The sequence below is a fragment of the Ranitomeya variabilis genome, chromosome 7 (genome assembly GCF_051348905.1).
Source record: "Ranitomeya variabilis isolate aRanVar5 chromosome 7, aRanVar5.hap1, whole genome shotgun sequence".
Classification (NCBI taxonomy): Eukaryota; Metazoa; Chordata; class Amphibia; order Anura; family Dendrobatidae; genus Ranitomeya; species Ranitomeya variabilis.
The window spans coordinates 152,866,560-152,888,536 of record NC_135238.1 but is presented as its reverse complement, the minus strand read 5'-3'; the positions used below and the strand labels follow the sequence as shown (position 1 = coordinate 152,888,536).

General features: G+C 40.9%; 1 protein-coding gene across 5 annotated transcripts in view; it reads left to right on the top strand.

Annotated features, from left to right (window-relative positions):
• The window catches only part of KIAA2012 (KIAA2012 ortholog), a 485,035-nt gene that overhangs the window by 424,971 nt on the left and 38,087 nt on the right, over positions 1 to 21,977 (top strand). For 2 of the 5 annotated variants that reach the window (XM_077272089.1, XM_077272092.1), the window contains 3 exons: positions 12,634 to 12,753; positions 17,853 to 18,006; positions 20,456 to 20,623. In XM_077272089.1, coding sequence (XP_077128204.1) covers positions 12,634 to 12,753; positions 17,853 to 18,006; positions 20,456 to 20,623 — 442 coding nt within the window. The remainder of the gene's footprint in view (positions 1 to 12,633; positions 12,754 to 17,852; positions 18,007 to 20,455; positions 20,624 to 21,977) is intronic. The other 3 variants (XM_077272091.1, XM_077272094.1, XM_077272093.1) reach the window with 3 other exon arrangements.

Here is a 21,977-nt window from a genome sequence, read left to right as displayed (position 1 = left end):
CCATTACTGTCTGGTGTCACCCTCTAGGGCATTCAATGCTATCTCTGCTCGCAACTCCCGGCTCAAGTTGCACATTTTAATAGCACCTTTCTGTCCAATCTTGCAACATCATATTTTTACCGTTGTATTTCGGCAAATGCTGTAATAGCACCCCAGCCTGAAGGGATCCCGCCGGAACCAAAGCAGTGGCAGGCGGGTTCAGCACCTGAAAGGAGGCCACTGGGAATAAGGGATTGTTTCCCTTCATGTTCCCATCCATGGCTGTATCCCGCCGACTGCTCCAAATTGTAGACCATGTACCAGGGTGGTCTCACCAGGATACAGTGGGCTATGGACAAACAGCATGATCAGACAACTTGTGAAGGAACTATTTTTTACAGCAAGCGAAGACTGAGTTCCTCCAATACCACAAAGGAAAACACAGTAAAGTTTCACACACTCCTAGTCAGAGTTGATTAGGAACCATGTGCTGCACAACCTAAAGGCCCAGAATTCTCTACAAAATACACTATAATTTGCAGTTAACCAAGGAAAGCAATGAAATTACATGAGCGCAAGGGGTCGACCCAGCGGTGGTGCAGCACAGCGGTTCACAAGCTTAAGGATTTTCTAACCCACCTTTATTTCCCACCCACAGGTGATCCTCTACAGGGAGGGTTTTGTCAAAAATGTGTATGTATGAGTCTCTCTAACACTATGAGCAATCATCTCAAGTTCATAAAGTACTGCTAACAATATCTCTCTGCCTAAGAATCTACGTTTGGCACCAAACTCACTCTAGATGTGAGTTCACGCTACCACCTTGATCACTGTGGCCGGGCATGAACTCAGGACTAACCGAATGTAACCTGGTCCCAGAGGAAGGCAGCTGATTGTCCTTTCGGCCGTTAGCTGGGAAGCCAAGACGTGGATGGTGGACTTGTCACTTGAAGCGTGGTTTTATCCCGATCAACTAGCAGGAGGCCTTCTTCGTCACAGCAGATGGCTTGGGTAGAATCTGACTTTTCATCCAACTGTAGTAGTCCCCCCCAAAGTAACTATCTCCCTCTAACAGGTGTCACGGGAACAGGTACATGTTTCTCCAGTACTCTGGCCAATTTCTGGAACACTACGAACTCGAGCTCCAAGGATGGCAGTGGATCTTCCCCTCGCCTACCCTCTTCCTGTCAGCTCTCTCCTAGGTCTGAAAAACACCATGAGGTCTACAATAGTGTCTATCCAAGAGGCGACAATGAACTTTTGTGGCCGGAGACCAACAAGTCCATTGAACACCATCTCACAGTTGCATATATGTTGCGTTTGCAAAAGAAGATAAGATAAGATAAGGTCTGGTAATAGATTCAATAATAAAGTCATACAGTGACCTCCTCAAAAATATTTTCATCAGTCAGGGAATACGAAATATATATAAAGGTAATTATATAGGAAATACATACACAGCGCAGGTAAAGGGCACAAGAGATAAATATAAACAGATGATAAAACAGTATATATGTGGATGCTTATGCAGCGCCCCAGAGTCCTGGTTGCTGCAGTAATGTCATTCTTCCACCAGGGGGAGTGATATTACATCTGAAGGTAATAAAGGAGTCCATCCTTCCAGGTATCACCAAACATACACCACACTTCACACTCCAATCCACCAGGGGGAGCCATGCTCCTATCTAGTAGGGCATTCCTCACAGAAGGGTAAAACTGGTGGTTTGGATAGAAAGTTAGTCAGATGCTGCCTGGGTTTGACCCAGTGAGTACCTGTCAGGCAGACAGGGGGAGAAGGAGGAACATCTGAGCTGCAGACAGAGGGTCCCTGTCAGGGGTGGGATCCTGACAGAGGCCTAGCGAGATAGAAAGCTACGGAGCTGCGCCTTCCCCACGTGCGGCAGTATCCAAAGAAAGAACACGAAGCGAACTGTGTTGTAGAGAGTGAGAAACGAAGTCACAGCACAAGGAGAAAACACCGGGAGGAGTTCTGCCCCGAGACAGGCAGCCTCCTTCTGAGGCGCATAGCCGGTGGCCGGAACACCGAGGGAGTAATTGACTCTACGCATTACTTCAGAGGACAGTCAATTCCAAGTTGGCTGCCCGACCTTAATACCTAAGAAGACACAGTGGCAAATTGTGGGGGTCGGGGCGTCTCTAGGGTCCCTATAAACAAGCCTCAGGCCATCCCAGTCATACGGGTTTGTCCTATCCATACCATCTGGGGGACAGAGAGAAGACATCAGAAACATCCACGAAAGTTGTGAGGACCTTACCGAGTTGCTCAGCAGGGAGGTACTACAACACACAGGCGCTAGTAGGAAGGCTACTGATTTCCACCTGGATAAGGGGACTCTGGATTTACCTTCGGACTGGCAGGACTCTGCCTACCCTGTGGTCCGTACCCTGAACTGTGGATGCTGAAGCTTCCAGTAAAAGGTAAAGAGACTGCAACCTTGTGTCCTCGTTATTCCCTGCGCCTCACATCATCCACCATTACCATCTACACTTCTGGGAAGCCCTGGGGATACACTTCACCTGTGGGAAGGTATACCATCTTGCTGCTATAACATCACCCCAGCGGACCCCTAAGCAGCGTCGGTCACCCTGACCGAGTACCACAGGTGGCGTCACGAACACCGTACAAACTGCACCTTTAATTGGGCGCCCCTTAAAGGGCCACGGACCGGGTCAGGCCACCGTGACATCCCCAGAACCGAGAGGGACCCGGTACCGAGTACCCCATTGCCCTGACATGGGGGCGCTCCACAAGTATATAGGAGATACATAAACAGCTCAAGTTAAGGCCACCAAGAAATAAATATAGACAGATGATGAACATTACCTCTGGGGAAGGGGTCAGACGAACTTCAATGTGGCGGAACTAGTCGTTCTGAGGTTAGTTTTTGGGTTCAGATGTGGTGCCTTAAATGGAGTGTGAGATTTTTGCCTTGGCCTTTCTGGATTTTTGCCATGGCCGAGCCCCATTTGCATCTCGTCTAAAAGATCCGGTTGTGGCAGGGCCATGCGAATTTTGCTGAATATAGCCTGACATTAATAACACCCTCCTTCTCCAGCTTGCTCAGCCAATCAGTCCAGTCCTCTGATGCTGCTCATCCTCCCCCAGGTTGCCACCGCAATACAGGTCTGAGAAAATGAATGTCTTACTAAGAAGTACTGTCTTTTTCTGTTTGCATCACTTCCTGTACACCATACTCCCCTTACAGGGGTTACAAAATAAAACTTAAAATATAGCTGCTGGCAATGTCAAAATCAACAACCAGAAGCAAAACAGACTTGTTGCTTATTGGACAAATGTCTGCTAGTAATTTTATCTTCAACTGAACTGCCATCCGAGAGAGTTTATGTCACTGTTCTACTACTACAACAAAATGACTGAACTAAACAGACAGTTTGTGATGCAGCTAGTTTAACAGCTAATGATGTTCTTGATGACTGGGTAAAGGCAGGCATCCCCACGAGACTGAAAAAACATGTGGTTGAAAAAGTGGAAGGTCTCTTGAAAGAAAATGACAAACTGAAGAAAAACAAAGAAAACAAAACTGACAGTCTGAAGAAGGAGGTGCAATAGATCGTAGGTTTAGACACCTTGTTTGATATCGTACATAGAACAATATGGATGTGACAAGAATATCAGAAGACAAGGTGTTTTTGCTAGCTCAGAGACCAACTGGAAGCCATGGAAAAATTGGAGGTGTTGACAACAGTTTGAGAAAAAACAAAGACATTTTGAAGAAAGAGAAGCAAATCACAAGAAAAGAATTGAGAAAGACAAACAAGAAATAAGTGCTAGAGAGGAAAACATGGTGTTGCAGTCTTCATTTGATGAAGTAGGTACAGATACGAAGATGATGAAACATATATGAAATATCAGAGGTACTGTCGTTGGCAAAACGAGCCAAAGGGGGAAGAGACAGTGTAGTAGATGAGAAACTGTCAGCAAGCCTTTACGTGGCCAAAGTTAGTGACAGAAATGTAGCATTAATTCTCACACAATCTCTTCAGCACCTTAATAATTATCCTGCAGATTTCAATGTAAATCGTTCATTAGTTTGTAGAGAAAGAATAAAATGCCGTCAGACAATGGCTATAAACCTGAAACAGGAGTTTTAGCCAGTTGAACCTTTAACAATTCACTGGGGTGCAAATCTCTTAGAAGACATCAGCAGCAGAAAAACTGAAGACCGTCTTCCTATTCTGGTATCAGGAGTTGGCATTGATCAGTTGCTTGGAGTTCCAAAGCTTGTCAAAGGATCAGGTGAAGCTTGTGCTAATGCTGTTTATGCTGCAGCAGTGACCTGGAATGTTACTGACAACATGAAGTGCAAGTGTTTTGATGCCACATCTGTCAACACCGGTTTCAGGAATGGCGCCTTCAAACTTCTAGAGCAGAAGCTTGGCAAGGACATGCTGTGGTTTGTATGCCACCATCATATTATTCTAGAAATAGTGCTGGAAGCAGTGGCTGTTCATTGCCTTGGTCCATTGAAAGGTCCAGAAAAAATGATCTTCAGCAGATTCAAGAACAACTGACATATCATTGACTTGACTACCTTTCAGAAAGCACTATCAGACCAGATCATGTCAACAGCAGTTTCCCACATTGCAGCTGAAATCATAGCCATTGTGAAGATGCAACTGCTTCAGTACCAACACCGCGAGGACTACCAAGAATTATTGATGTTAACAATCATTTTACTTGGTGGTGTTCCATCTAGAGGAATTTCATTCAGAGCTGGACGGCACCTAGCTAGATGGATGGCAAAAGCCATCTATGTTCAGGGTCAGTTCATACTAATAAATGATGAAGAAAAGGCTATCAGATGTCAGGAAAGGAATTGTGGACTTGCACAAGTCTGGCTCATCCTTTGGTATAATTTCAAGATATCTGAAGGTGCCTTGTTCATCTGTACAAACAATTATATGCAAGTACAAACAAGATGGGAGAGTCCAGCCATCATACCGCTCAGGAAGGAGACAGGTGCTGTGTCCAAGAGATGAACGTGCTTTGGTTCGACATGTGCATATCAACTCAAGGACAAAAGCAAAAGACCTTGTGAAGATGATGGCAGAAACTGGTAAGATAATGTCAATATCTACAGTGAAATGAGTACTGTATCAACATGGGCTGAAAGGCCACTCTGCCAGGAAGATGCAATTACTCCAAAAGAAACATAAAAAGGACTAATATTTGCAGTTGCACACAGAAACAAAGTCCTTAAATTTTGGTGACATATCCAGTGGTCTGATTAAACTAAAATTTAACTTTCTGTTCATAATAAACATTATTGCGTTTGGAGGAAAAGGTGAGAAGCTTGGAAGCTTAAGAACACCATCCCAACTGTGAAACACGGAGGTAGCAGCATCATGTTGTGGGGTTGTTTTGCTGCATGAGGGACTGGTGCACTTCACAAAATAAATGGCATCATGAAAAAAGAAGATTGTGGCAATACTGAAGCAACCTCTCAAGACATCAGCCAGGAAGTTAAAGCTTGAGTGGAAATGGGTCTTCCAAGTGGACAATGACCCGAAGCATACTGCCAAAATGGTAACAAAGTGGATTAAGGATAGCAAAGTCAATGTTTTGGAGAGGCCTTCCCAAAGTCCTGATCTCAATCCTATAGAAAACTTATGGGCAAAGCTGAAAAGGCCGGTGCAAGCAAAGCGACCTACAAACCTGAATCAGTTACACCAGTTTTGTCAGGAGGAATGGGCCCATATTCCTACAACTATTGTGAGAAGCTTCTGAAAGAATACCCCAAACACTTGACCCAAGTCATTCAGTTTAACCCCTTTCTGACATTGGACGTACTATCCCGTCGAGGTGGGGTGGGCCCGTATGACCACCGACGGGATAGTACGTCCAGCGCGATCGGCGACGCTCACAGGGGGAGGGCGGCCGATCGCGGCCGGGTGTCAGCTGCCTATCGCAGCTGACATCTGGCACCATGTGCCAGGAGCAGTCACGGACCGCCCCCGGCACATTAACCCCCGGCACACTGCGATCAAACATGATCGCAGTGTTCCGGCGGTATAAGGAAGCATCGCGCAGGGAGGGGGCTCCCTGCGTGCTTCCCTGAGACCCCCGGAGCAACGCGATGTGATCGCGTTGCTGCGAGGGTCTCTTACCTCCTCCTCGCTGCAGGTGCCCGGATCCAAGATGGCCGCGGCATCCGGGTCCTGCAGGGAGGGAGGTGGCTTACCAAGTGCCTGCTCAGAGCAGGCGCTTGGTAAGCCTGCAGTGCTGTAAGTCAGATCGGTGATCTGACAGAGTGCTGTGCAAACTGTCAGATCAGCGATCTGTGATGTCCCCCCCGGGACAAAGTAAAAAGTAAAAAAAAAAAATTCCACATGTGTAAAAAAAAAAAAATAATAATTCCTAAATAAAGAAAAAAAAAAATATATTATTCCCATAAATACATTTCTTTATCTAAATAAAAAAAAAAACAATAAAAGTACACATATTTAGTATCGCCGCATCCGTAACGACCCCACCTATAAAACTATATCACTAGTTAACCCCTTCAGTGAACACCGTAGGGAAAAAAAAAAAACGAGGCACAAAACAACGCTTTATTATCATACCGCCGAACAAAAAGTGGAATAACACGCGATCAAAAAGACGGATATAAATAACCATGGTACCGCTGAAAACGTTATCTTGTCCCGCAAAAAACGAGCCACAATACAGCATCATTAAAGAAAAAAGAAAAAAGTTATAGTCCTCAGAATAAAACGATGCCAAAATAATTATTTATTCTATAAAATAGTTTTTATCATATAAAAGCGCCAAAGCATAAAAAAAGATATAAATGAGGTATCGCTGTAATCGTACTAACCCGAAGAATAAAACTGCTTTATCAATTTTACAAATGTGGAACGGTATAAACGCCTCCCCCAAAAGAAATTCATGAATAGCTGTTTTTTTGTCATTCTGCCTTACAAAAATCGGAATAAAAAGCAAAAACTGTCACGTGTCCGAAAATGTTACCAATAAAAACGTCAACTCGTCCCGCAAAAAACAAGACCTCACATGACTCTGTGGACCAAAATATGGAAAAATTATAGGTCTCAAAATGTGGAGACGCAAAAGCTTTTTTGCTATAAAAAGCGTCTTTTAGTGTGTGACGGCTGCCAATCATAAAAATCCGCTATAAAAAATGCTATAAAAGTAAATCAAACCCCCCTTCATCACCCCCTTAGTTAGGGAAAAATAATAAAATTAAAAAAATGTATTTATTTCCATTTTCCCATTCGGGCTAGGGTTAGGGCTAGGGTTAGGGCTAGGGTTAGGGTTAGGGTTGGGGCTTAGGTTGGAGCTAAAGTTAGGGTTAGGGTTGGGGCTAAAGTTAGGGTTAGGGTTGGGGCTAAAGTTAGGGTTAGGGTTTGGATTACATTTACGGTTGGGATTAGGGTTGGGATTAGATTTAGGGGTGTGTCAGGGTTAGGGGTGTGGTTAGGTTTACCGTTGGGATTAGGGTTAGGGGTGTATTTGGATTAGGGTTTCAGTTAGAATTGGGGAGTTTCGACTGTTTAGGCACATCAGGGGCTCTCCAAATGCGACATGGCGTCCGATCTCAATTCCAGCCAATTCGGCATTGAAAAAGTATAACAGTGCTCCTTCCCTTCCGAGCTTTCCCGTGCGCCCAAACAGGGGTTTACCCCAACATATGGGGTATCAGCGTACTCGGGACAAATTGGACAACAACTTTTGGGGTCCAAGTTCTCTTGTTACCCTTGGGAAAATATAAATTCAGGGGCTAAAAAATCATTTTTGTGGAAAAAAATATTTTTTATTTTCACGGCTCTGCGTTGTAAACTGTAGTGAAACACTTGGGGGTTCAAAGTTCTCACAACACATCTAGATAAGTTCCTTGGGAGGTCTAGTTTCCAATATGGAGTCACTTGTGGGGTGTTTCTACTGTTTGGGTACATCAGGGGCTCTGCAAATGCAACGTGATGCCTGCAGACCAATCCATCTAAGTCTGCATTCCAAATGGCGCTTCTTCCCTTCCGAGCTCTGCTATGCGCCCAAACAGTGGTTTACCCCCACATATGGGGTATCGGCGTACTCAGGACAAATTGCTCAACAACTTTTGTGGTCTAATGTCTTCTCTTACCCTTGGGAAAATAAAAAATTGGGGGCGAAAAGATAATTTTTGTGAAAAAATATGATTTTTTAATTTTACGGCTCTGCATTATAAACTTCTGTGAAGCACTTGTTGGGTCAAAGTGCTCACCACACATCTAGATAAGTTCCTTAAGGGGTCTACTTTCCAAAATGGTGTCACTTGTGGGGGGTTTCAATGTTTAGGCACATCAGGGGCTCTCCAAACGCAACATGGCGTTCCATCTCAATTCCAGTCAATTTTGCATTGAAAAGTCAAATGGTGCTCCTTCCCTTCCAAGCTCTGCGGTGCGCCCACACAGTGGTTTACCCCCACATATGGGGTATCGGCGTACTCAGCACAAATTGTACAACAACTTTTGGGGTCCATTTTCTCCTGTTACCCTTGGTAAAATAAAACAAATTGGAGCTGAAATAAATTTTGTGTAAAAAAAAAATGTAAATGTTAATTTTTATTTAAACATTCCAAAAATTCCTGTGAAACACCTGAAGGGTTAATAAATTTCTTGAATGTGGTTTTGAGCACCTTGAGGGGTGCAGTTTTTAGAATGGTGTCACACTTGGGTATTTTCTATCATATAGACCCCTCAAAATGACTTCAAATGAGATGTGGTCCCTAAAAAAAATGGTGTTGTAAAAATGAGAAATTGCTGGTCAACTTTTAACCCTTATAACTCCCTAACAAAAAAAAATTTTGGTTCCTAAATTGTGCTGATGTAAAGTAGACATGTGGGAAATGTTACCTATTAAGTATTTTGTGTGACATATCTCTGTGATTTAAGGGCATAGAAATACAAAGTTGGAAAATTGAAAAATTTTCAAAATTTTCGCCAAATTTCCGTTTTTTTTTTTCACAAATAAACGCAAGTTATATCGAAGAAATTTTACCACTATCATGAAGTACAGTATGTCACGAGAAAACAGTGTCAGAATCGCCAAGATCCGTTGAAGCGTTCCAGAGTTATAACCTCATAAAGGGACAGTGGTCAGAATTGTAAAAATTGGCCCGGTCATTAACGTGCAAACCACCCTCGGGGGTAAAGGGGTTAAGGGCAGTGATACCAAATACTAATGAAATGTATGTAAACAAACTTTTTACTTTGCAGTAAGTAATAAAAATGCCTTAAAACAGTCTCTCTCTCGTTATTCTGCCATTTGGCAAATATTAATAATTATGGTAATCCGAATTGACCTAAAACGGGGAAAGTTTTATTCTGATTTCATGTCAGATATTGAGAAGAACATGCAGATGTGTCTTTTTTATATAGTGTATGGAAACTTCTGGTTTCAACTGTAGATCTATGGTCTGCAGATGAAGACTACCAGGCGGCCAAGAAAACAGTCAGTGGTATGAGAGTGACTAATGATACTGCAGAATGCAGAGTAGCACTGATTGAAGAATATAACAAGTTGCACATAACAAATGAACAGAAACAATTTCTGCTGTTGGTAGTCAAGGTGTATCGAGAACGATATGGAGATAAAACAAAAAAGATATTCATGAACTGCAAATAATAAGTGACGCTATCACACAAGTATAAGGATATATATACCAAAAAGCGCTAACACACCTTTGAGACCTGCAGCTGATAGTTGCACAGTACTACCAACTGTGACAATATAAATAATCAATTAAAAGAGGAAAAAAAAACTATCTGCGCTGGAGTCAAAACGGTAAGAGGACCATATGTGGGCAATGACTCATAAACTCATTAAAACTACTACGAATAAATATAATAGAAACATATGTGTAATAACCTGGTGATGAAGGAACCAGAAAGGTACGACCGCTGATATAGTTGTCTTTCTCCGCTGTGTCTTGGTGATGTTCTGTTCGTTCATGTAATCCAAGGTCAATGCAGTCTGTTTTGCAGGCTTGGCAACAAAATCTTTTAGATTTACGAGGTGCAGATACTGTCCCGGCCGGTAACAGAAAATCTCGCACTCGTTATCTCTGTGCAGTCTCTGCACGCTATCACACAAGTATTTAACTGTCAGGCAACAAAAGTAACTGTTTTTGTTGAGAAATAAACATGATTTGTAATTGACTATCATAATGGTTAATTTTTGCCAAGTAACGATTGGTAGGAAGTGGGACCTGTAAAATTGAAATTTTTAAAATGTTTGTATTTTATTTAGTTTTTTACCCAAATGATTAATTTCAGAGGTTGCCCATCCAAAAAATTAAAATATATTTTTTGCTCCCACTAAGGACCACCCTAGTGTGCATCCTATGTCATCAGTGAGCAGGCATGACCACCAAACGAGGATGGAAAGTACAGAGGAAATTCAAAAATTAGGCGGTCATGCACAGATGTAGTACAGGTTGGAAACTGAGCGGACATTCGCAGAAGTGCTGAAGAAATTAAAGTGACGAAATAGGTTGCCTGAAAAATAAGTGGCGAGTGATAGGCAAATAGAATAGATAAAGGGAAAACAAACAAAAGAAGATAAGAAGAAAAACTGGATAATAAGAGGAATAAGCCAATATGAAGAAAAAGAGGAGAAAAAAAGAAAAAGGGGAGAAAAGAAGAGGAGAAAAAGAGAAAAAGGAAAAAGAGGAAGAAATTTAATAAGAATAAGAAAGGCTTGGTAGTGTATATGAACTATTACCTTTGTGTCATTATTCAATCTGAAATGAAGAATAGTAAAAAAAACTGGTTAATATGCATAGCAAGATAAATGTGAACTATGGGTGTATGCATATATGCATAATGATCACATCTAATATTTCATATTCTATTTTTAAACCCAGGGGTTCCAATGTTTGGAGAACATGATTCCAGTAATCCTCTCTTTCTTTTCGTTTTCCAATTCTGTCACTTCGCATCTATAGTATTTTGTACATACTTCAGTTTTTTTATGAAAGTAACACACTGTGACACAATTTATATTTTATTTATCATTAATTTCAAATTCAGATGTACCTTGAAAAAGGCTGAAAATAATCGAAACATTGTTTGTTCTGTCTTCATGGGTCGATTCAAGTTATAATAATAATTTTTGTAAGCCTTATATTACAGCTGCAGCAAAGAGGACTGTGCAGCATAGAACTATTGTGAAACCCGCGTCCCTTGCTGCACAACTTGGTTGGCACCTCAATGGTGAGGCCTGCATCATAGCTTGAGAACTGATATGTACTATACCAGTGTTCCCCAACTCCGGTCCTCAAGAGCCACCAACAGGTCATGTTTTCAGGATTTACTTAGTATTGCCCAGGTGATAATTGCATCACCTGTGAAATACTAAGTAAATCCTGAAAACATGACCTGTTGGTGGCTCTTGAGGACCGGAGTTGGGGAACACTGTACTATACAAACTTAATTTTATGCAACTGTCATGAAAATAACTGTACTAATTTGTGAGATGCAAGGAAAGTGAGATTTTTATATATAGCATCAGGGTATGTGCATACATTGAGTATTTACAGCAGATTTAACTTTACAAAAACCAGCGTGTGGCAGGAAAAACTGCATACTTTTTGCATTTGTTTTTACTTGCGTTTTTTTCCAATTCATTTAGGAAAATGCAATGTGTGAACAAGCCCTTTGATACACTTATTTAATTAACCTTAACATAACAGAAATATTTACAGTAAAACATTTTTTTTGAGTCTGGCAGTGGCTTATTTCTCCATTCCTACTGAGAACGTATGCACACTCCGCAGCAGTGTGCATGTCTGTGATTTCTGTAGTTCTAAAGCAGACCCTTTATTATAGAAAAATTGTTCACTTTTTTTTTCTTTTAACTTCTGAACCTCAATTTTGAAAGCGGTCCATGCAGCTAGTTCATAGTCATTTCACTTAACATCAAACATTGAATATTTGAGATAATAAAAGATGGCAGCACTCCAACAGAATAAATTGTGACCTTATTTTATTCACTAAGCCACATTAATGTAATGTTTCCACCCTGCAGGGTCTTTGTTAAGCGAGTACAAAGGACATAATATCAAGTATATATAATACTAAACTGTATTCTCTCTCCCTCTCCCTTTCCCCCTCTGTCTTGACTTCTCTCATTTTCTAAGCAATTACAATCCTTCCAGCATTAAGATCAAATCAAATTTTGGGGGAAAATTCAGCAGTCGGCAAATTCGAATTTCAAATGATCCACTCATGTCTACTATTATCCCTATGCGGAAGTATAGTCCTCATTCATGTGACAGTACCAGAAATCATTATACACCACTTATCTTAAATTCCCTATTTAAGTCTTTTAGGGTCTACAGTGCCTTATTCATGAATCAACTAGAGCGCCAGTCTTTTTAACTACTTCTCTATTTCTTCAGTCATCAGTGATCGCAAACCTACTATTTTAACTTTCCAGGCGTTCTTTGCCGTCCTTGCTGCCTTGTGCCTTGACTATTAGAGGGAGAATTACCTTTTATGACTACAGTGTCAATTCATAGGGCATAAAAAACAGTTCCGAAGCTGAGGAAGCAGGAAGCAGGAAAACCTAGAAGTTTGTGTACCAATATAGCATACTTTTCTTTATTACGACAGGAAGGCAAACATTATTCTGCAGAATTTATTCCTGAAAATTATGATGAAACCTCTAGTACAAGTACCAATGATTTTCAAGATCAAAAGAGTGAAGAAGAAACATCTGATCAAGACAAAAGTGTATGTATTATACAACAAAACATTTACATACCAAAGGTAGAAAAACAACAGAAAGATTTATTCAAATTCAGTTGTTCTGAGGGTAAATGATAAATGTAATTTGTTATATCTATATACATACATATTGTAAAGACAGTCATTAGATGGCTGTCGGCAGAACAATGCTTTGATTGTTTTGACCGACAGCCATCTCATTCGTTTCTCCCATACACAGGAGCGTGCATTTGGCTGAGCTCTCCTGTGTTCCCTTTGAAAAAGCTGGAAACAGATACGTCGGACAGCAGCTCATCTCTGGGAGAACAAGACAATCAACAGTCCAATATTGGACATGTGCGATCCACATCTCCCCCATTAGTTGTCCATTGCCCCAATACACAGACTGTTGGCCAAACTCATTCATATTGACGGGGGAAGCCATCTTTACTTTCATATGTATGGGGGCCATTAAAGAAGCACTTCCACTAACATTCTTATCGCTTAAATGTGTGTGAATGTGCATGTAATGTAATGTGAGTATGTTAATATATTGACCCATCCCTGCTCTCTCGAGTGTCCACGGCCGTTCTTCTGCTCTTCTCAGTGATATTGCAGAAAATGAGGTCTGCCAACTCATTCTACACTCTATGCATAAGCCTGAAGTCGCTGTTACCATGAAAGCCTGTAGCTCCCCGTTCTGATGCTACATAAGCTTACATTGTAAAAGTCCCTTCCGGGTCACGCAGAGTGTAACGTGACCCGAAGGAGTCTGCAAAGCTGTGATGGACACCCTAGAGATCGACCCACATTTGCAACATATCACCAATCCAAAGGATTAGTAATAAGTGTCTAATTGCTAGAGATTGTGCCTTTGTGACCCCAACAATTCACATAAAAGGGGGAATTGTGTCCCCAATTGAATTGAAAGGTGTTCACCCATGGACACTGGTGCTCCATTCATTGTCCATCTGACTGATGAGGATAACCAAACTCACTATCTCATTAGAAGCCACATGTACAGTATTTACTTTAATGTACCACCTTTCCTACTAAATCTGGAAAGCCTGTTCAAAAATACACTTTTGTACCAATGTTCTAGAAGTCGACAAAGCCTACCACAGGTCCTTCCAGCTCACACTAAAGCCCAGTATCCACCATGATCGTTTAATAATTAGTTTATAAGGGAAATAACTTATCATAAACCATTAATTAAAGTAAATGCCAATTTTAGACAAGTTTTCCAATTCTCTGGAGCTCTGTAAAGTTATCAGGTGAAAACTACAAGGCTGCACCCGCACGTGCCGGTATCTTCCAGTAGTGACAAAAAGTGTATCAAAATTACATGGTCATTTGCCATAAAAATACAATTGTTTTGTACTGACAAGTATGAATAAACCAAAAAGTAAATTTTATTAAAATCTTAACTAAGCACAATGATTAACACAAACAAAATCTTATAATTTGTTCTACCGCACTCGTTTCTTATTAGATACAAGCAGAGGCTTCTAGCACGAACACTGTTGTGATTCGGTTCGTGGGCTCCCCCGGTGGTCTCTTGTGGTACTGGTGTCCTGCAAGCTTTGTCTTCTCAGTTCACCTGTTCCTATCAGGATGTGGGAGTATCCTATTTAACCTTGCTCCTCAGTCATTCTAATGCTGGCTATCAATGTATCCAGAGTGATTCTGTTGCATGTTCCTGCTCCCAGTTTTCTGCTCAGCTAAGTTGGACACTTTAGTCCTTAAGTCTATTTTTGTATGTTTTGTCCAGTTTGCACTTATGTGAATCTCTGCAGCTGGAAGCTCTTGTTGGGCTGAAATTACCACTCCGGTGTCATGAGTTGTCACATGAGTTAAGGTAATTTCAGGATGGTGTTTTGAAGGGTTTTGCAGCTGACCGCGAAGTCCTCTGTTGTATCTTTCTGCTATTTAGTTAGCGGGCCTCTCTGTGCTAAATCTGCTTTCATACTACGTGTGTCTTTTCATCTGCTCTCACCGTTATTATATGTGGGGGGCTGCTATCTCCTGTGGGGACATTCTCTGGAGGCAAGCCAGGACTGTGTTTTCTTCTACCAGGGGTAGTTAGTTCTCCGGCTGGCGCGCGGCATCTAGAGACAACGCAGGTATGCCCCCTGGCTACTTCTAGTGTGGTGTGTAGGTTTAGCATCGCGGTCAGCTCTAGTTTCCATCACCCGAGAGCTTGTCCGTTTATTCTATGCTTCTGATGTTTCCTTGCCATTGGAAACCATAACAGAACACTCCAGACAAGGAGCAGCCGGATTCGTCCATACTGGTATATTAGGGCAGGGGGCTTCTTCATATGTTGTTTTGTAACAGATTCAAAAGATTGTGATGAATAAGAAATGTTCACATGAGAATTGAGTAGACCAAATTGAATTTACTTAATAAATGATAAGAAATAAACAGTCACTAAAATAACACATATGAGCAATAAAGTATACATATGTATACACAGCAGTCATTTCCTTACAGTATGTGACTCGATTTGTTGTCTGATCTTTGCTCTCACTATTTCTGCTGAAAACCACCTAAACAGCTTCATATTAAATCTTTGATGTATCATACCTATTTGTGCAGTATTGCATGGCTGTAATATATTCATTGCTTCTGGTATTGGGAGAAGGGATGTATTTACAAGCAAGTCTTTGCTGCTTCCTCTTGTCAATGTAAGATATGTATCATCTACTTATAAGGAGATTAGGGTGATTTGTGGGGATTTCTAATATATCTCAACGCTACCCCAAGATGAATAGGTCATTAAAAAAAATATTTTGGAAATTGTTTTGAAAGTTTCTAAAGTTAATATTGAACTTATAAATAGTGATGAGCGAATATACTCGTTACTCGAGATTTCTCGAGCACGCTCGGGGGTCCTCAAAGTATATTTTAGTGCTCGGAGATTTAGTTTTTCTTGCTGCAGCCGAATGATTTACATCTGTTAGCCAGCATAAGTACATGTGGGGGTTGCCTGGTTGCTAGGGAATCCCCACATGTACTTATGCTGGCTAACAGATGTAAAACATTCAGCTGCGGCGCTAAAAACTAAAACTCCGAGCACTAAAAAATACTCGGAGGACCCCCGAGCGTGCTCGGGAAATCTCGAGTAACGAGTATATTCGCTCATCACTACTTATAAACCTTACTACATGGTAAAAATGTCCACATAAAAAGGTAGATGGAAAAATCTTTGTTTTTTACTTTTTATGTTTAGCACTATTTTAGAAACAGATTTCTAATTCTGAAAATGCTATTTTTTCGCAATTTTCTGTAAAATTTAGATTTTATTTTTTAGAGATAAGCACAACACGTAGCAACCTAAATTTACAACCAAAATAAAGTACAATGTGGAACAAAAAACATTCTCAGAATCACTTGAAAAAGTGCTGTAAAGTTATTACCACATCTCGGATTAGCTTGAAGTTTTAATCAGCCATTAAGTGCTTTTAACACTTCGGCTGTTAACCTGTTACATGCTGTTGTCTATCTTTGAAAGCGGCATTTAACACACGTCAGCAGTGGGGCGCATCATTTCACGCACACATAGCCGCCCGTGATGTGATCACGTCACCGTTGGGTTGCTTTGACAGCTGAGGGTCTGCTGAAGAACTCCGTGCTTGTCATGATGATTCTTCTGTGAAAGCCAGTGACTGGCCTGGGTCTCATTAGCGTATGGCATCCGATGATTCTCTCCTGTGAGGGCATTGGATGCGATATGCTAATGGCACTCGGCTCCTGCTCTACTATGTGTGAGAGCCGAGTGTCAGTGCTCTGTGCTACAATCCTCTCGCATCAGAGAATTGGAGCACAGGTGCGGAGGAGAAGGAGAAATTCATTTTTCCATCTCCTCCATTGATGGCGTCAACAGGAATCGCACTGCATGCAGGTGATATCCAAGTGCAGTGCGATGTTTCACAAACGCCCATAGACTTCTATGCGTGCATGCGATCCAGTTCTCGGGTGCTATCGCAGCATGCCAAATTGGCATGAGAAAATAATTGCAGATGTGAGCTGCACCAAAGAGAAACATTGGTGCGAGTGAAATCCAATTTTTAATCGAATTGCACTTGTCCGATTGTATCGCAAGTGGGAATGAGCCTTTTAGCCGGCATTCATAAGAGATCTTAATTTTCCTTATACATAGCAGTGATGATGCACTGAAATGTATAGCACAAGCGATCAGATGATTACAGCTTCAAGTCCCCTAAGGGGATTATTAAATACAGTAAAAAGTTAAAAAAAGTTTTTAAAAATATCAAAAATGGAAAAAAAAAACAAAAGTTCAAATCACCTCCTTTTTCCCCATTAAAAATAAAGCAATTAAAAAAAATACACATTTTTGGTATCGCTGTGTTCGTAAAATTTCGATCTCAATTTATCAAAATATAAAATAGATTAATACAATTGGTAAACAGCATAATGAGAAAAAAAAATGTAAATCATCAATCAAATGAAAGCGTTATGGGTTTTTTTTTTAAATAGCGACACAAGCAAAATGTTTTTTTACAAGATTCTATTTTTTGTTCACCGCTTAAATAAAAACAAAACCTATACATGTTTAGTACCTGCATAATCGTACTGACCTGGAGTTATATTGCTGGGTCAGTTTAACTATATAGTGAACATGATAAATAAAATAAAAAAAAACAAAAAAACAATTGTTGAATTGTACTTTTTTTTATTTCAAAGCACTTGACATTTTTTTTCTTGTCTCCTGTGCATCACATAAAATCAATGCTGCCATTCAAAAGTACAACTGGCCCTGCAAAAAAATGAGCTCTCATATGGGTACGCATGCGTGGACAAAAATATAGAAAAGTTAGGGCTCTTGGTAGAAGTAGAGGAAAAAATGGAAAATCGTCCAGTCATGAAGGATGAAGGGTTTAATGGGGTTGTCCACTTCTGTATAAACCCTTACTAATGGGTCCAGGGATCTTTAAAAAACAGCAAAAATGATACTCATCGGATGTTGATTAGAGTAGACCAGCAGGGTAATGTAGCACTGACTACAGACAAACAGCACTAGTCCAGGAGGTGAATTTCAACTTTTTTTTTCTTTTTTTTATACGGTAGGTTGTAAAAATTTTATGGAATCAATTCTTTATTAGCAGGAAATAGATGACGATAAAACAGACCAACGAATAACAAGTTTGCATGACACAGACAAAGAAATGAAAAATACACATGACACAGACCAAAGGATAAAAAATGAGCCTGAAACAGACCAAAATATTAAAGAAGAGAGCCACCAATCCTCAACAGGTGAAGATTCATTATTTTATTTCTTTTGTTTTCTTTTTCTCATCTGGGACGAATATTTAATTGTACTAGTGATATGAGGAGTTTTCATATTGATATTTTTCTTTTTCTGGACAATATATCCGCAGCATGTCTTATAAATGTGATGTCGATTTTTTTATGCAGACTTCACTTTTTATAATGTAAAGGATAAAATCTGCTTAAGCAAAACCCATTGTTTTCTACATGCAAGATTTTTGTGGATTTGCAGCAAAACTTGCAGCAGAAAATATATCACTTAAGAAATATTTCATTACAAATAGTTTTGTAATCTTCATTATTGTAGCATTACGTCCTTGATTAAAAAAACAACTTTACCACATAAAATGTGGTAACAAATTAAATGTAATGAGTATTTGGCTTCTGCCCACCTACAGTGTGTCCGTCATTTGCATACACATGAAAAATGCATTGAACTTACACAAACCTATAAAATAAATATATTGTGGTTTAAAAGTCTCCCCATCTCGGCATGCTTGACATGTCGCTCTCCATAAGGAGAAACATTACCCCTTGGATCCTGGTCAGACGCCTCTCACCCAGGCGTATCAGATCTCACACTTTGCACTGACGAGGTGCAGTATCCCAAAACACAGTGTTTGCAAATTGAGATTCTGATTTGGGCTTTTATCCTAAGTCATGTAACAAGGCTCGTTAAAGGGTCGATACTGACTTGAAGGATTACTACTTCCTATAGGTGGCACTAGAGTTCTAGTCCTCTTCCTCTCTGAAGAGACTATTTGCATATTTCCCAGAAGACCATTTTGGCTTAAAAGCCTCCTCATCTTGGCATGCTTGACATGTTACTCTCTGCAAGGAGAAACGTTACCCCTTGGATCACAAAATAAATATAGAAATAAAATATTAAAGAGGCATGTCCACAAATTAAACATTATTCCCTCCAGAAGATACCTTTCTGACCATTGGACATCCAACCACTCTTCTCAGGATAATCAAGATTGCTGGGGTCCACATTATTTAAGGCAGGAGTCTCAATATAAAATGTTGTCCGGTGACACAAATTGAGAATGGGCAGTATTGTTAAATTTAAGCTGGGGTTTCAAAGCAACTTTAGCTGTGACAGATGTCACATGGCTAAAGTTCACTCTGTGTAACTGTTACAAGTTTATGGCATCCAACAGTGATGTCCCACAGCCCCCTATATACAGTATGATGGGCCTACAGCTTGTCTGCATACAGTATGATGACCCCACAGCCCCCCTTTACACAGTATGATGGCCCCACAGCTCCTCTATATACAATATGATGGCTACATAGTCCACTATACACATTAAGATGTTCTTATACCTCCCTATTTACAGCATGTAGCCCCCACAGCTTCCTATATACAGTATGATGCCCCCACAGCTTCTTATATACAGTGTGGTGACCCCACAGCACCTCCATATACAGTTTGATGTCTAAACAGCAACTTTGGCTCTGTGTGGCTGCTACAATGAGGTGTCTTACAAATAAATAGCATTGCAATGTGATGCCCCACAGTTACCTACAAACAGTATAATGTCCGATAACTCCCCATGTACAGTATGATGGCCCCCACAGCTCCCTATATATAGTATGATGGTTCCCACAGCCCCCTGTATACAGTATGATGGACGGTGGCCCCATAGCTCCCTAAATACATTATAATGACCCCAAAACCAGACAGCGCTTACCTCCTCCTGTGCAGCTCGTCGCCCCTCCGGATCTATTACTTGGAGATCCTTTGTGATGATGAGTACAGGCATCAGGTGCGCTGTGTGACGTAATTCAGAGTGAAGCGTGGCCATGTGTTTTATTTTGTGGTGCGGCTAGGACAGCAGCTGGCTCATTTAAAGACAAGGTGCCAGTCTGGCCGATAGGTGCCCGTCTGCCACCCACCCCATCCTGCCTCTGGCAATGGGCATCAAGAAATTGTTTTGAAAGCTGCATGTGACTTGGAGGCTGTGTGTTGGAGATTCCTGATTTAGGGCATGACTTTTAATTGTGGGAATACTACTTTCATTAAAATCAAATGTCTTGATTAGTGATGAGCGAGAATACTCGTTGCTCAGGTTTTCCTGAGCACGCTCGGGTGGTCTCCGAGTATTTGTGAGTGCTCGGAGATTTAGTTTTCCTTGCCGCAGCTGCATGATTTACAGCTGATAGACAGCTTGAATAAATGTGGGGATTCCCTAGCAACCAGGCAACCCCCACATGTACTCAGGCTGGCTAGCAGCCGTAAATCATTCAGCTGCCTCAACAAAAACGAAATCTCCGAGCAGTTACAAACACTCAGAGACCCCCCGAGTGTGGCCGGGAGAACCAGAGCAACGAGTATACTCGCTCATTACTAGTCTTGATTTATTTAGAGTAAAAAAAAGAATTTACAGTTCATCATATTCTGCCATAAATATTCTGTATTTATAACCAGATGGCACAGACATCAGACCAAAACCAATAGAGGCAAAATCACATCAAGAAAGAAGAGCGTCTTCTGGACAGGAGACAATTAGGTTACAAGAAGGCAGAGACATTAATCCTCCAGCCCCATCTACTGGTCAGAATCAGGACAACAGCAAGTCTGTACAAGGTGGGAAAGGTATGGAAATGGCGCCAGTGGTGGATTCAATGTAGCACATATTTACAATATTATGTTTTTTTATTAAATTTTAAAAATAGTTTAACATTAGCAATAGGAAAATCTCTATATATCTCTTAATGGCTGAGCTCATAGTTCTTAATCATGTTTTCAACAATTGTATTTGTCCCAGGCATTACTGCCATGTGTGGCTAGAATGTCTTGGTCTTAGAGTGTGCTTAAACTCCGTTAACCTAGGCCTTACTTTAATCATACGTTTGTTGTTAGTTAAAGGGTTTGTGCTATGTTTTAAACGTATTCCCTGTGTACAGGCAGGGCCAGTTTTAGACAAAGTGGGGCCCTAGGCAAAAATTTTAAGTGGGGGCCCAAATGATAACATTGCACTGTGGCCCCCATATTTAGGGGCCTTATATCTGCCAACGGGTCTGCCACTATAGCTGTACGCAGGGGCGTTGCTAGGGTCAGAAAAGATTGGGGGCCCAAGACAAAGAGTTGCCCCCAACCACCTCTTAATTTTTAACTCTTCAGATAAAACAGTGCTAACTCTCTGAGAACAGATAATGTAGTAGGTGTCACCTGCAGTCCTATGTAACACCACAGATAGACATAGTGTTTCAGACTAAGACTATGTTCACATGCAGCATTTTTTTCAGTAGCCAAAACCTTTTCTATTAGCAGTAAAAATGTTGCGTTCAAAACACCTGTTTTTCAGCTTGTTTTGTGGTGTTCTTCACACTTTTTTAAGCTTTTTTTTGGAGTGAGGATGTTTGTTTTGTCTACAGTATGTTTAAGGCCACGTTCACACGTTGAGTGTTTGGTCAGTATTTCACATCAACATATGTAAGCCAAAACCAGGAGGGTGAGAACTACAGAAGTAGTGAAGTGTTTCTCAGGGTATGTGAACACGTTGCGGATTTTGCTGTGGATCTGCAGCAATTTTACATGCGTTGTACAGTACCAAGTAAACGTATGGAAAGAAAATCCGCAGTGCACATACTGCGGAAAATACCGAGCGGAAGCGCTGCGTTGTATTTTCTGCAGCATGTCAATTCTTTGTGCGGATTCCGCAGCGTTTTACACCTGCTCCATAATAGGAATCCGCAGGGGTAAAAACGCTGTTGAAAACCGCACAAAAACCGCGGTAATTCCACGATAAATCTGCGGTAAGTCTGCAGGTAAAACGGAGGGGATTTAAAAAGCGCTACAGTTCTGAAATCCAGTCAGAAAACAAACAAGCACATGCAGGAGATTTCGGAAATCTCCTATGTTTTGCTGGCACTTTATAAAGCAGCTTTTCGCCATGTTCATATGCAGAATTTTTGCAGCTTTTTCTTCTGCAAATAATAAGTTTACA